The following is a 16,792-nucleotide window of genomic DNA, read 5'->3' as shown; positions in this document are numbered from 1 at the left end:
TATATGTAGAATCTAAAAAAATGATACAATGAACTTATTTACAAAACAGAAATAGACTCACATACGTAGAAAACTAACTTATGGTTCCCAAAGGGGATAGTGGTGGGGAGAGATAAATTAGGAGTTTGGGATTAACAGATACACGCTACTATACCTATAAAACAGGTAAACAACAGGACCTAATTATAGCACAGGGAACTATACTCAATATCTTATAATGACCTAATGGAAAAGAATAGTAGGTATGCATGTGTGTGTGTGTGTCTGTATATACCTGAATCACTTTGCTGTACACTTGACACTAACACAACATTGTAAATAAATTATACTCCATTAAAAAAAATTTTTTTAAGCATTTCCTTCATATTTAACACGTGAGATCTGGGTCTACAGCTTTGTTTTGAATTAAAGAACATTAACTTTACATTGAAAATTAAATTGAGGGGAAAAAAATCCAGGATAGCTATGGTCATTCTTTTAACAAACATATTCCAGTTATGTGTGACAGTTCTAGTGCTATTTGTCCCTTTACATTTTCACAGCTATTCTTGGAAAGCTGAAAAAGTGACTTCATCGTCTTTGTTGTCCCTTCCTCCTTATAAGTACTCTTGATATTTCTTGACTCTTTGCAACTTATATTTTACTTTATACAAAAAGCTAGAGTCATAATCCCAGAAAGAAAGCTAAAGAAGGAATCGATGACTAGAAGCATTTACTCTTGCTTCATTTCCTGCCTCCGAAGAAACATCAACTCACAGGATATAGAATATCCTGTAGTAAGTTATCTCCTACCTCTTCTAACATATGTTCACTCTCCAAAAAGTGCACTTTCAAGATGCATTTGGCTTTCCTAAAAGTATATTAATAAGTTTATAAGAGTAGAAAAGCAATTGTTATATGAATTAATTCACAAACTAGTAACACAAAAAGCTATAATCTAATATCCACAAATCCTTAGGTAGTTAAAGGCACAACAGATAAAGCTGTGAATGTTCCATACTCTTCTAAAATTAATTGTGCAGTCATGACAGAAAGATAAGTTATAACTATCAGTAGTATTGCACTAGGTGAGGAAAAGCATGACATCACTCAAAACACTCAAAACTATGTACAGATAGAAATGGTGATCATTACTCCACAACTATGCTTTTAACAATTTATGCCCACATGGAATCTTACCCTTCTGGTTTTGTTTCCTAGACATTTCAGGTTTTTTTTAATCTCAAAAAATCCAGAAGAAAAGTATCCTTTTGCCTTGTCTTGGTTCTGATTGTAGTGATCTCTGATTTAAAAACAGGCAACAGAAGGCTGTAGTTGGAGGTGATAAATATAAAAATCCTGGTTATTCAAAATTCTGTTCACTAGCTGTCGATCTCCTTTTCTTCTCTCGTATCAACTTCTTGTCAGGAAATATCATTGCAGACATTCATGTCTCTTTTTCCAGGGAGATTCTGGGGGGAAAACACACACACACATATTCACTATTAGAGTAACAGTTGTACAAAATTTCTAAGAGATATCCACAGGCTTTATTTTATACTTTTTCTAAATGAAACTAGTTATTAAAAGAAAGTACTCTAGAAAGAATATAGTTATAAAAAGCAATATTTTAATTAACACAACATTTTACATCAACTATACTTCAATTTTAAAAAAAAGTTTCTCAAAAAATAAGAAATCACTGTAAACCTTAAAAACAAGCAATATTTTGCTCTTTAAGAAACATTAATCTTAGAATCAAACCATCTTCTTAGTTCAGAAAGCATGTTTTCTTATTCTTCTTAGCTTGTATCTAACTCAAAATCTTATCCCCAACCTAAGTGTCCATAAAAAGAAACGTAACAGGTGGATGGACCTAGAGTCTGTCATACAGAGTGAAGTAAGTCAGAAAGAGAAAAACAAATACCGTATGCTAATACACATATATTGAGTCTAAAAAAATGGTACTGATGAACCTAGTGGCAGGGCAGGAATAAAGACACAGATGTAGAGAATGGACTTGAGGACGTGGAGGGGGGAAGGGGAAGCTGGGACAAAGTGCGAGAGTAGCACTGACATATATACACTACCAAATGTAAAATAGACAGCTAGTGGGAAGCTGCTGCATAGCACAGGGAGATCAGCTCGATGCTCTGTGACCACCTAGAGGGGTGGGATAGGGAGGGTGGGAGGGAGACGCAAGAGGGAGGGGACATGGGGATATATGTATACTTATAGCTGATTCACTTCGTTGTACAGCAGAAACTAACACAACATTGTAAAGCAATTATACTCCAATAAAGATATAAAAAAAATCTTATCCCCATCTCTGCCTCACAGACTAAAATAATTACTTCTTATCATTCCCTAAGATCTCTCTTACCACCTGCTCTTCCTGTCCAAATCAAGGGTCTTTTCTCTTCTTCTAGAATTTCCTTTATCTAACCGCTCCTCAAGTTTCCCAATTCACATATAGTTGCAAGACACTTGGGGTGGGGAGGCGGTGAGTGGGAAGGGGAGAGGATAAGGGGAATTTAATTTGATAAGGAAAACTCAAACATCAAAATTTGGATTAGTCAATACTACAGAAAGCTTTTATAAGTTGCAAAGATACAAATGCTTTTTTTTCCATATTACTGAACATTTAAAAAATACATGTCCAGGGACTTCCCTGGTGGCGCAGTGGTTAAGAATCCGCCTGCCAATGAAGGGGACACGGGTTCGAGCCCTGGTCTGGGAAGATCCCACATGCCGCAGAGCAACTAAGTCCACGTGCCACAATTACGGAGCCTGCGCTCTAGAGGCCACGAACCACAACTACTGAGCCCGTGTGCCCCAACTACTGAAGCCCATGTGCCTAGAACCCGTGCTCCGCAACAAGAGAAGCCACCACAGTGAGAAGCCCACGCACCACAACTAAGAGTAGCCCCCGCTTGCTGCAACTAGAGAAAGCCTGTGTGCAGCAACGAAGACCCAATGCAGCCAAATAATAAATAAATAAATAAATAAATAAATAAAAATACATGTCCAAGATTTCTGGGTAAAGAAAGCATGAGGAGGATCATAGAACTCTTATACCTGGACACCTGATAGGATAAACATTTTAAAAAATGCAACCCAAGAAGGAAATGAGAGTGATCTTATATGAAATACTTTCCAATGTGGAAGGAGGAGAATGAAAGGGATAGTCATGGGTAAGTTTAAAAAAAAAAAAATCCATCAAGAGTAAGAGCCTCTTAAGGAATTCCCTGGTGGTCCAGTGGTTAGGACTCTGCGCTTTCACTGCCATGGGCCCGGGTTCAATCACTGATCGGGGAACTGAGATCCCACAAGCTGCAAAGTGTGGAAAAAGAAAACAAAACTCTATAAACCACTATGGGACCTCAGGAAAAGGAGGCTGAACCTCTGGGGCTTGCCATCTTCCAGGGCATTAAGCCACACTGGGAGAATCTGCCAAAGCTTATGTTAATACATGGAATTTACCACTGGATAAAGTAGGCCTGATAGAAAACATTTTATGAGACTTTAGAAAAAAGAACAGAATTCAAATTACCAAAAATGATTGAACTCTTCAATGGCAAGCTCTTCTCTACCTTCATGCCCTTAGCTTGAAAAGAGGATGAAAGCAACAATCAACCACTAACCATAGTTGATAAGCAAGATTGGGTGGGGACAGGTCTCAAATTAGGTGGGAAACATATCAAGGATATTTCAACGATCTCTCTCAAATAAAAGGTATAAACGGAACTGTTCCACATAAAATATAAAGAAGATCAATAAAAGTGACACAGCAACTATCAAATATCCAATAACAAAAGAGAAAGACAATGAGAGAGAAGAAATTACTACGCAGCAGATGAAGAACCCAACCTGGAAAACAATCTAATCCCGCAAAACCAAAAGCAGATTCTCCCTTGAATACTTATTTGAATACTTCAAATAAGAATGTAGAGGGCTTTGGGCTTCCCTGGTGGTGCAGTGGTTGAGAGTCCGCCTGCCGATGCAGGGGATGCGGGTTCGTGCCCCAGTCTGGGAAGATCCCACACGCCGCGGAGCGGCTAGGCCCGTGAGCCATGGCCACTGAGCCTGTGCTCCGCAACGGGAGAGGCCACAGCAGTGAGAGGCCTGTGTACCGCAAAAAAAAAAAAAAAAGAAAAAGAATTTAGATACAGGGCTTCCTTGGTGGTGCAGTGGTTAAGAATCTGCCTGGCAATGCTGGGGACACGTGTTTGAGCCCTGGTCCGGGAAGATCCCACATGCCACGGAGCAACTAAGTTCATATGTCACAACTACTGAGCCTGCACTCTAGAGCCCATGAGCCACAACTACTGAGCCCTCACGCCACAACTGCTGAAGCCCGCACGCCTACAGCCCGTGCTCCACAACAAGAGAAGCCACTGCAATGAGAAGCCCTCACACCACAAGAAGAGTAGTCCCCACTCACCGCAACTAGAGAAAGCCCATGCACAGCAATGAAGACCCAACACAGCCAAAAAAAATAAATAAAACAAATTTAAAAAAAGAATTTAGATACAATAAAATAAGAGCTAAGAAATAAATTAAAGAATGAATAAGAATAAATAGAATGAAAAGAAAGATGTCTGCAAAGCTGAAGAAAACCTGAAAAACAAAACACCACAATTAAAGGTTCAATAAGATGTCAGAAACAGCAAGAAACAGAAGAGATACAGAGAAAACAGAATGAACGGAGTGGAGAAAGGCTTTCAGAATTGAAAACAAACAAACAAACAGATATTAAAGCAATTAGAAGATAATATTAGAACATAAAAATGATCCAATCTATGGATAAGTAGAATAAATATAATAAACTCAAAAAACATAGGACTCAATAAAGGGAACAGAAAAAACATTCACAGATAATATACAGGAAAAGCCCCTTAAAATAAGGGACCAGTATCATTCACTCCCCACTGCCAATCCATCAGAAGAAATCCTATCTGTTCTACCTTATGCATACACCAGAACTGGACCGCTTCTTACCATCTCCACTTGTTACCACCCTTATCTAAGCCACAATCATTTTTTACCTGCATTGCTATGATCAAGACTGTAATAGTCTCCTAACTGGCATCCTGAGCCTTCTATTCTGCCACTCTCTGGCTTCTATTTCACATAGCTGCTTTTAAAATTATAAGACACTGTGTCCCAACTCCACTGTTCAAAGCCCTCTAGCAGCTCCCCATTTCATTCAAGGTAAAAGCCAGAGCCCTTAGAGTGGCCTAAAAGGTCTTACCTGCTCTAACACCCTGTCCCCATCCTCGCTTTATCTCTCTGACCTCACGTCCTACTACTCTTCCTCTCAGGTACTCCACACCAGCCACACTGGCCTCCTTACTGTCCCTTTTATAACTTAGATATGTTCTCACCTTAAGGCCCTTAAGGTGTTGCCTCTGCCAGGAATGTTCTTCCCCTAGATATCTACATGGATACTTCCTCACCTCCTTCAGGTCTTTTCTCAAATGTTACCTTCTCTGTGGTTATTCATGAGAAACTACTGAACTTGGGGTAAGAAAAGAGAGAGTCTGTGGCATTATTGCCTAAAGCTACTCCCATCCCCAGAGGTCAGTGGGAAAGGTAGTTCTACCGAGGTGGCGAAAGCTTCACTGACAGAGAGGGCTGACTTGATTTAAAGCAAAGCACAGAAAAACCCCACGCCTATCCGCATTGTCAGTAAGAGTTTGCATTCCTGGTGGCAAATGAAAAAGCAAGACCAAGGGCTCAGCGAGCCTGAGGTTGCTGTCAGTGCAAGCAATGGACCAGCAGACTAGACAGAAATTAAAAAAGGAAATCTGGAAATGAAACTTAAGGGACCTTGATAAATGCTCTACACATCTGCACTGGAGAGATTGGAAAGGGTCCACCAGGAGCCTGCATAAACAGGCAGAAAAGACACAAAAGGGCCCAGTAGAAAGTAAAAGTTAGGGCAGACTTTTAAACTGTCTGAACTTTGAAGGAGCTTCCCCAACACACACAATGATCAGCAGAGAGAGGAAGCCTTACTGGCTCAAGGTGTTTAGCACAATCTTTGACCAATCATTAACTGACCACTAAGCAATGCAGATACAGGTGTCACTCCAGGAAGCCAAACTTAAAAATTAAAACAGAAATTAAAAAAACAGAAACAAAACTGAGCAGATATCAGCAGTCACACACCAAGGAGAAAGATTCTACAGATTGAGTCCAGGCAAGTTACTTAAAAAACAACAATAATAACAAAGCAACAACAACCCTCAAAAGGGAAAAAAATCAGAATCCAAAACTGCTACAACATATTATGTAAAATGTCCACAGTTTCAACAAAAATTTATGGGATGTAAAGACGCAAGAAAACTGTGACCCAAACTGAGAAGGGGAAAACGACCCCATGTGATTGCAAACATCCCTGTGTAGGCTCAATGCCAGACTTAGCAAACACAGACATCAAAGTGCTTTAAAAGACTAAAGAAAATTATATGAACAATGCCTTAAACAGATAGAAAATCTCAACAAAAAGACAGAAATCATAAAAAAGAGCCAAATGGAACTCTAGAGTTGAATACTACAGCAGAATAAAAAATAAACCTGAAGAAAGAGCAATAGAAATTATCTAATCTGAAGAGAGAGAAAAGAATAAAGAAAAACAAACAGAGCCTTAAAAACCTGTGGAACAAGTGTACCAACATACACAAATTAGGAGTTCCAGAAGAAGTGAAGAGAAAGGATAGAAAGTGACCAAAAACAATACAAACTGATTTTTAAAATTAATCTACACATTAAGAAGCTCAATGAACCACAACTACAAAAACACAGAAGTCCGTACCTAGACATGTAGTAAAACTGATGAAAGCCCCAAACTGAAAATCTTGGGAGTAGTAAGAAAAAAACAACCCATCATTTACAGGGAAGCAAAGATATAACTAGTAGCTAACTTCTCATCAGAAACAAGGGAGGCTAGAAAGGCAGCGAGATGACATATTCAAAATGCTGAAAGGAAATATTGTCAAGCAAGAATTCTGTATCCAGATAGCTAAACTGTCTTTCAGAAATGAAGGTGAAATAAAGACATCCCCAATAACTCAGAGAATCCACTGACACCAGCTGGTAGCTTAAATCTACACAGAGAAATGAAGAGCACTGGAAAAAGTAAATATATGGGTAAGTATAAAAGAATGCGTTTTAAAAATTTTATTCTCTCATACAGAGTGAAGTCAGAAAGAGAAAAACAAATATCTTATATTAACACATATATGTGGAAACTGAAAAAAACTGGTATAGATGATCTTAACTACAAAGCAGAAATAGAGACCCAGACGTAGAGAACAAACATATGGATACCAAGGGGCAAGTGGGGGTGGGGGGTTGGATGAATTGGGAAATTGAGGCTGACTATTGATAGTATGTATGAAATAGATAAGTAATGAGAACGTACTGTATAGCACAGGGAACTCTACTCGATGCTCTGCGGTGACCTAAATGAGAAGGAAATCCAAAAGAGAGGGCATATATATATATACACACACGTATAGCTGATTCACTTCGCTGTACAGTATAAACTAACACAATACTGTAAAGCAACTATACTCCAATACAAAAAGAATAAAAAAATTATTCTCTTAAATTATTTAAAAGACAAGATTGTATAAAGCAGTAATAACAACACTGTACTGTTGGGTTTATAACAAATATAGACGATATATATGACAATAACTGCACAAAGGAGGGGGAAAGACAAGCTATCTTATAGAATTAAACTAGTACTAATCTAAAGTAGACTTTGGGGACTTAACCTGGTGGCGCAGTGGTTAAGAATCCGCCTGACAATGCAGGGGACACGGATTCGACCCCCGGTCCGGGAAGATCCCACATGCCTCAGAGCAACTAAGTTTGCGGGCCACAACTACTGAAGCCCGCGCGCCTAGAGCCCGTGTTCCACAACAAGAGAAGCCACCACAATGAGAAGCCTGGGCGCCGCAACAAAGAGTAGCCCCCACTCGCCGCAACTAGAGAAAGCCCACATGCAGCAAATGAAGATCCAACACGGCCAAAAACAAAAAACAAAACAAAACAGTATGGTATTGGCATAAAGACTGAATTTAGATGAATGGAATAGAATACAGAGCCCAGAAATAAACTGTCACATGTATGGTCAAATAATTTTTAACAAAGGCACCAAGACCACTCAATGGGGAAAGAATAGTCTCTCCAACAAATGATGTTTGGAAAACTGGATATCTACATGCAAAAGGATGAAGCTGGACCCATCACTTACACCATATACAAAAGCCAACTCAAAATGGATTAAAGACCTAAACGTAAGATCTAAAAGTCCTAGAAGAAAACACAGAGGAAAAGCTTCATGACATTGAATTTGGCAATGATTTCTTGAATATGACACCAAAAGCACAGTTAAAGAAGCAAAAATAGACAAACAGGACCATGTGAAAATTAAAAACTTCTGTACATCAACAGAAATAATCAAGAGTGAAAAAGCAATCTATGGAATGGGAGAAAATATTTGTAAGTCATTTAACTGATAAGAGGTTAATATCCAGTAGATATAAAGAACCCCTACAACTTAACAACAGAAAAATAAATGACCAACTTAAAAATGGGCAAAGAACTTGAACAGACATTCTCCAAAGGAGATATGCAAATGGCCAAAAAACACATGAAAAGATGCTTAACATCACTCATCATTAGAGAAACACAAATCAAAACCACAATGAGATATCATCTCATATCCATTAGGATGGCTGCTACCAAAACCAACAACAACACAAACACACATACACACACACACACACAAAAAAAAAAAACAGAAAATAAGTGTTGCTGAGGATGTGGAGAAATTGGAACTCTTGTGCACTATTGGTGGGAATATAAAATGGTGCAGCCACTATAGAAAATAATATGAAGCTTCCTCAAAATTTAAAAATAGAACTACCATAAGATGCAGCAATCCCACCTCTGGGTATATATCCAAAAGAAATGAAAGCAGGGTGTCAAAGAAATACTGGCACATCCATGTTCACCGTAGCACTATTTATCAATGTAATAGACAAGAGGTGGAAACAACCCAAATGTCCATTGATGGATGACTGGATAAACAACATGTGGCATATACAAACAATGGAATATTATTTGGCCTTTAAAAAGAAGGAAATCTTGATACATGCCACGATGTAAATGAACCCTGAGGACATTATGCTAAATGAAGTTTCAGTCATAAAAAAGAAAAATATTGTAAGATTCCACTTATATGAGGTATCTAAAGTAGCGAAATTCATAGAAACAGAAAGTAGAATGGTGGATGCCAGGGGCTGTAGGGAGAGGGAAATGGGATATTGTGATTTCACAGGTACAGGCATACCTTGGAGATACTCCAGGTTCAGTTCCAGACCACTGCAGTAAAGTGAACATCGCAATAAAGCAAGTCACAGAAATTTTTTTGGTTTCCCAGTGCCTATAAAAGTTATGTTTACACTATACTGTAGTCTATTAAGTGTGCAATAGCATTATGTCTAAAAAAATGTACATACCTTAATTTAAAAATACTTTATTGCTAAAAGAATGTTAACCATCATCTGATAATGCAAGATTGCCACAAACCTTCAATTTGTAAAAAAAAAAAAAAAAAATGCAATTATCTGCAAAGTGTAATAAAGTAGAACACAATAAAACAAAATATGCCTATAATTTCAGTACTGTTGTGTCTCAGGGAATAGGGAGGCCTGAGGAGAGGGAGAGAGACAGGGGAATGGCCAGTTGGTGGAGCAGTCAGAACACACACAACATTTATCCATTAAATCTGCCTCCCATATGGGCGTGGTTTGTGGCGCTCCAAAACAATTACAGTCATAACATCAAAAATCACTGATCACAGACCACCATAACAAATACAGTAGGGTGAGCGCCCTCGCCAGACTGGTTAAAGGCGCGGCCGGTCGTGTGCGCCGCTGGAGGGGCGCGGGCTCGGAGGGCTCCATCAGACCTGAGGTGGCAGCCGGAGCCCGAGAGGCGCGGGGACGCGTCTGTCACTGCCCCGGGGGACGGTCCCCGGGGATCACCGCCACCTCGAGGGCCAAGAGCCAAACACCATGGAGACCTTGGATCCTGAACCCCCAGGATGCTAAGCCCAGCAGAACTGGAAGCGAGATTTAAAATGCATGAACTGGAGGACTGTGTCCGACTCATCTTTCCATCTTGGGCTCCCTCACAGTGCTTGGGACATCATGACAACAGTAAGAGGAAGAGGAGCTTATCAAATACTGTTAAGCTTGAGCCTGGAGGTGACCAACAAACCTTTGGATCGAAGGGGGAGCCTTTGGGTCTCAGCATCCTGTAAGACTTTATTTACCTCTTTCTAAGCATCAAGAGTATCTGCAGAGTTCCAGGGTGAAGGTGCTGGCTAGTTTCCCTATGCAAGCCACCATTCACCTCTACAGTGACAAGTCAGATTCAGATGAGGAGCACGAAGAAAAACCCAGCCCTCTGACCTTCAGTGCCAGGAGGCGGAAGACAGCCCAGGAGGAAAGGGCAGAGACCGGCTGACAAACCCAGGACAGCAACCCGGAGTCCGCGGTGGCCTTGGTGGTAAGGGTCTGCTCCCCAACCCTGACTCTCCGGACGATGCTGGGTGCCCTTCATCCCAATAAGTCTGTCTCTCCTACACCAGACCCACCTCACATGTGCCCTGCGGGACAGCCCTTGGGGACAGCCTCGCCAGGACACTTTGCCTTTCAACTGGGTATACAAGGACCTGACTTTCTCTTGCCAGCACCCCACTCTGGCAAGACTCAGCTTTTACTCATCCTTCTACTAGTGATTCTTTGTGCCTCATTTATACCTTTGAGAAAGGATTCTAGGACCAAGAGGTTTGTGTCCACATGGGGTGTTATCAGGTGGGGCCAACTTTCAAAGCACGTTCAGCAATGTCACTGTGCTGATCAAAGGACAGATTAGTCCATATCGATCAATAACTCACCCATGCCTCTCACTTAACCTGAGACCCTTTATTTGGCTATTTCCACTTTTGTAAAAATGATCCAGATATTGTCCAAGGTTGATGTGGTGGCTTACTGGCATTCTGAAAAAAAAATTTATTTATGAAAAACACACTGAATAATTTCCATAAAAGTAACAAAAATAAAAAGACAAGGATTTGGGTGGAGGGACCATTCTGGATAAAAACATATATGATTCTTGTCTAAGGGCTGTGTGTATGAATAGAGAGACAAGCTTTAACTCTTAGTTGGGGACCGCTTTGGGCTTATTACTTGAATAGAATAACACTGTTTTCAATCAAGGTACCTAATGTAATACTATTTTCAGCTTTTTATATTTTGATGACCAAATGAGTGTATTCGTCAAGGTTTTTTACTTAACTATTTTACATTTGGTTGTCTTCCCAATTTCTACTTGAAATATTTTGAGAGACAAAAAAAAACCAAATACAGTAAAAATGAAAATGTTTGAAATATTGGGAGAATTCGCACAATGTGACACAGAGACAACAAAGTGAGCAATGCTGCTAGAAAAATGGCACTGAGAGATTTGCTTAATGCAGGGTTGCCACGAAGCTTCAATTTGTAAAAAATGCAATATCTGCAAAGTAAAATAAAGCAAAGTGCAATAAAATGAAGAGATGCCTGCAGAAATTTTGCATTTTACAAGACAAAAAACTTCTAGAGATCTGTTCAACAACTATGTAAATATACTTAACACTACTGACCTGTACATTTAAAAATGTCTAAGATGGTAAATTTTATATTACATATTTTAATTTTCTTCTTAATTTTCAGGAATATACTGATTTGGAAAAAAAAGAAAAAGAGATGAAAAATGTTAAATGTGGATGGATTAGCATAAATCCATCACTACTCATGGAAATCCAAGCCAAAGCACATGCTCCACTGAGGTTGAATATATAGCCTTAGTATAGATGCAGTATAGCGAGTGGATAAGTGAGGGCTTAAAAGCCAGACTGCCTGGGTTCCCATCCCAGCTCCACCGTCTCCTAGCTAAATGACTACAAGCAAGCTACTTACCTTCTCTGTGTCTCCATTTCTTTATCTGTAAGATGCAAATAATGCTAGCATCTTCCTCACAGGACTGTTATATGGTTTAAATGAGTTCATACAGATGTAGCACTTAAAAGAATGCCTGACACTTATTGACAACCAGTCAATAAACACTGGCTGATATTAACTGCAATGAAAGATGTGTCTCCTAAAACTAAAAGGTGTTAAGAATCATAGACTATACAAGTTACTTAACAAAAACTAATGGGAACTTTACCAAGACTATGGGTTACTAGCAGTAGGTCATAATTTCAGGTATTGTTAGAACTTTAGAATGGCAACTCCGTCAAATTTAGATGATGTACAATTAGGAAATCAGAATGATCCAAAGTACTCTAAAGATACAGCGGGTATAATTTTCAAGTCTTGGGGTATATAACTTTTCACACTGGCATGCATTATAAGGACCTGACAACACTAGCAAATAAAAGGTAAATTGGGCTATACACAAAGGTACTTGTAGTTATTTTAAATTGAACATACAGATTGTTACAAAATGTACCTATGAATAGAACCAGGGAAAAAGGAAGGACAGATGAGGAAGGAAGGAAACATAAGAAAACTAAATGCTCATCTTCCATAATAGGATTGCCCCAAAAAGATTAAAAAGTCAGTACAGCCATGCTATGAAGAAATATGGAGTTTAATACCAGAATAAATGGTCGTAATTACCCATGGACAGCCAGAATAGGGAATCGTGGGGGAGAGGACAGAGAAAGCAAGACTTTTTTTTTAAATTATTATAAGCTTTGTGATATTATTTGACTTCTTTTTTTAAAAAAATAAATTTATTTTATTTATTTATTTATTTATTTTTGCGGTACGCAGGCCTCTCACCGTTGTGGCCTCTCCCGTTGCGGAACACAGGCTCCGGACGCGCAGGCTCAGCGGCCATGGCTCACGGGCCCAGCTGCTCCGCGGCATGTGGGATCTTCCCGGACTGGGGCACGAACCCGCGTCCCCTGCATTGGCAGGCGGACCCTCAACCACTGCACCACCAGGGAAGCCTCTATATATTTTTATTTTTGGCTGTGTTGGGTCTTCGTTGCTGCGCGCAGGCTTTCTCTAGTTGCAGTGAGCGGGGGCTACTCTTCGTTGTGGTGCATGGGCTTCTCATTGCGGTGGCTTCTCTTGTTGTGGAGTACGGGCTCTAGGCGTGCAGGCTTCAGTAGTTGCAGCACTTGGGCTCAGTAGTTGTGACTCACAAGCTCTAGAGCGCAGGCTCAGTAGTTGTGGCACACAGGCTTAGTTGCTCCGTGGCATGTGGGATCTTCCCGGACCAGCGCTCCAACCTGTGTCCCCTGCATTGACAGGCGGATTCTTAACCACTGCGCCACGAGGGAAGCCCACTATTTGACTTCTTATACCATGTACAGTCCAGTCCTCCATATCTGCAGTTTCTGCATTCTCGGATTCAACCAACCGAAATCAAAAATATTCAAGGGAAAAAAAATCCAAAAAGAAAAATTTGGTTTTGCCACACGCCAGCAACTATTTACATAACATTTACATTGTATTGGGTATTATAAGTAATCTAGAGATGATTTAAAACATACAGGAGGAAATGTTTAGGTTATATGCAAATACTATGCCATTTTATATAAAGGGACTTGAGCATCTGCAGCTTTTGGTATCTGTGGGGGGTCTTGGAACCAATCCTCAGCAGATACTGAGGGAGGACTACACGTTTATACTTAGATTAAAAAGTACTTAGCCTATTTTATGCACTTTGAAACTACTAAAACACTGTTTTTTACCCTGACAAATGTCCAAAATGATTATACACACTGGTAGTAAGACTATGGAGAAAACAGGCTACCTCACGTCTAAGTGAGAATGTCAATTTATACAATACCTATGAAAAACAACTAGACAGCAGTTATCAAAATTTTAAATACAGGCACTTCCCTGGTGGCGCAGTGGTTGAGAATCCGCCTGCCAATGCAGGGGACACGGGTTTGATCCCTGGTCCGGGAAGATCCCACATGCCATGGAACAACTAAGCCTGTGTGCCACAACTGCTGAGCCTGCACTCTAGAGCCCACGAGCCACAACTACTGAGCCCTCGTAGCCACAACTACTGAAGCCCATGCACCACAACAAGAGAAGCCACCACAATGAGAAGCCCGCGCGCCACAACGAAGCGTAGACCCCACTCGCCACAACTAGAGAAAGCCCAGGCGTAGCAACGAAGACCCAACACAGCCAAAAATAAATAAATAAATTTATACCCCCCCAAAAAATTTTAATACATATACTATTTGACCCAGCAAAAGAATTTCTAGGAATTTACCCTACAAGCATATCTGCAAATGTGTGGAAAGGTATGTTCAAGGTTATCAAATGAAACAATATTTATTAGAGCAAAAGATTGGAAACAACTTAATTGTCCATCAATGGAACGCTAGTTTAATGAATTATGGTTTAGTCATACAATGAGATACTATGCAAATGTTTTTGAGGAAAGAGAACGTTCTCTTACGTATTGATATGATATATTGTTAAATAAATATGATGGGGAGAATATATTTATACTATCATATATACATAAATATTGTATATCTGGAAGGATAAACAAGAAACTAGCAACAGTGATGATCCGTTGAGGAATGGAAACTGAAAAAATAGGAAACTCGGGTAAGAAAGACTTTTCAATTGGCCTTTTTCTATTTTGGCATTGGAAGCATACAAGCATCTTATCTATTCAAAAAAATTGTAATACTTTTTTTAAAAAAGATCCCTTCCTAGTAAATTAAACCAAAGCTGAAAACCCTCAGTTTAACCTAAATAACATTTGTTTCAACTTAGAAATCCAATCAACAGGTTCAAGAAATGTGTCAGTAAGAACCTACAAACACTAACTTCTAGACCTGCAGAATAACAACCAAAACCAAGAAAATGGGGAGTTCCAAATAAAAATATTTTTCCTGACTTTTAAAGTTTTGGGTTATGAGAAAGTAACCAAGAGTTCTTATTCCACAATATCATTTTTGCCAATAATTATTCTCATTAGCTTTATAAAGGAATATGAAAGAGAAGAAGAAAAAGAAAAAGGAGAGAGACCCAAAGTAATGCAATGATATATTCTAAAAAATAATTAGGAACAAAGGAGATGATTTCCTTAGGTCAAAAAGGTGAATGTGAGACATTTCCATAAGTCTGTTTTCTCAACAAAGTCTTTATTCATTGGCACTAACTTTCCAATCCATGTGTCATTCTAACCCCCAAACTCCCATAATTATAAGGTCTGATCACCACAAATTTTATTTTGGAAAATGGAATTTTCATTTAGAAAAACCAATAAATTCCTTTTTTTAAAATATAAACCTTGAATTGGAACAACACAGAATTGGAAATTGGAATAAAATAGAATTTCTGGAAATTTAAAATACATTCTAGGTGGAAAATCAGAAACCATGTGATAGCACAACTCCTCTTACTACTATTAAAAGACACAGGACCCTCCAAGTTGCTTAACATTAGTCATCAGTGGCAGCTGTAAGTGTGGGAGTAGAGGGGGCTCAAAAGGAGCAGAGCAGGAATACATACAAGTTTGTCTTTTCCTATTTCACTGTTAGCTGCCTGGTGAGTTGTCTGTACCCTCCTCCTCATGCGGGTGGCTGTAACCCAAGCCCAATCAAGCCAAATTATCCTCAGCTGTATAAATTCTTCAATAATGGTTTTAAACAATACTGATCATTTAATCCTCACCCCCTCCACACACATATAAACTCCATTCCTCCCATCTCCCCAAAGCACAGATGCACAAACAGCACAAGGGAATGGAGGCAGCTATTAGGCAAAAACAAAATAAGGCAATTAAGAGCTATATTCACTGATTCTAATCCATAAAGGGAAATTTCACGCAAATAGAAAAAGTGATTTCTAATATACCTTCTAACTTGAAAAAATTATTAACTGATCAATTAATAAGTATTTAAGATAAATTACTATGTGCCAATACTTGACCCATACTAAAATATGGATAAACCTTGAGGACATTATGCTTAGTGAAATAAGCCCGTCACAAAAAAGACAAATACTATATGATTCTACCTATATGAGGTACTTAGAGTAGTCAGATTCATAGAGACGAAGTTGCCAGGTGCTGTGGGGTAGGAGAATGAGGAATTATTGTTTAATGGTACAGAGTTTCAATTTGGGGAGATGAAAAAGTTCTGGAGATGAACGGTAGTGACAGTTGTACAACAATGTGAATGTACTTAACATCACTGAACTGTACACTTTAAAATGGTTTAAATGGTCAATTTTATGTTACGTGTATTTTACCATGATTTTTTTAAATTTTAATGCAATAAGAAAAAAAATTATGAAAGAAAAAATTGACTGCTTGACCCAGCAAGAAACTCCTAAAAGAAGAAGGGAAAAAGAAAAAAAAGCACGAAAGCACAAATATCAATATTATCAATATCAGGAATTTTTTTTTTAAAGTATAGATCTTACAGACATTAAATACAAGACAAAAATAGAGACAACCTTATGTCAATACATTTGAAAACGTAGGTAACAAATTTCTTAAAAAACACGTTACCAAACACAGGCAAAAAATAGAAAATGTAAATAGTAACTATCTCTAAAAGTAACTGAGGTTATAATTTTAAATTCTCTCATAATGAAAAGGCTCTCATCTCTGATCTATTGATGATAGAGTATAAATTGGTATAACTTCTTTGGAATATAGGCATTATTTTGTAAACTAGAACATTTATCAA

General features: G+C 38.8%; 1 protein-coding gene and 1 pseudogene across 5 annotated transcripts in view; one reads left to right on the top strand and one right to left on the bottom strand.

Annotated features, from left to right (window-relative positions):
• SPATS2 (spermatogenesis associated serine rich 2) overlaps positions 1-16,792 on the bottom strand; it is a 151,121-nt gene that overhangs the window by 74,234 nt on the left and 60,095 nt on the right. For all 4 annotated transcript variants that reach the window (XM_082850567.1, XM_082850565.1, XM_082850566.1 and 1 more), the window contains one exon: positions 1,180-1,451. In XM_082850567.1, the coding sequence (XP_082706693.1) occupies positions 1,180-1,204 (25 nt within the window). In that variant the 5' untranslated portion in view covers positions 1,205-1,451. The remainder of the gene's footprint in view (positions 1-1,179; positions 1,452-16,792) is intronic.
• LOC309968917 (protein ripply3-like) lies at positions 3,170-10,721 on the top strand (annotated as a pseudogene). The gene is made up of 3 exons: positions 3,170-3,173; positions 9,863-10,134; positions 10,256-10,721. The product of its transcript is annotated as a protein ripply3-like (transcript).

Source organism: Leucopleurus acutus (assembly GCF_964270905.1).
Source record: "Leucopleurus acutus genome assembly, chromosome: 11".
In the NCBI taxonomy this organism is placed as follows: domain Eukaryota; kingdom Metazoa; phylum Chordata; class Mammalia; order Artiodactyla; family Delphinidae; genus Leucopleurus; species Leucopleurus acutus.
This window is presented reverse-complemented; position numbering and strand designations above follow the sequence as displayed.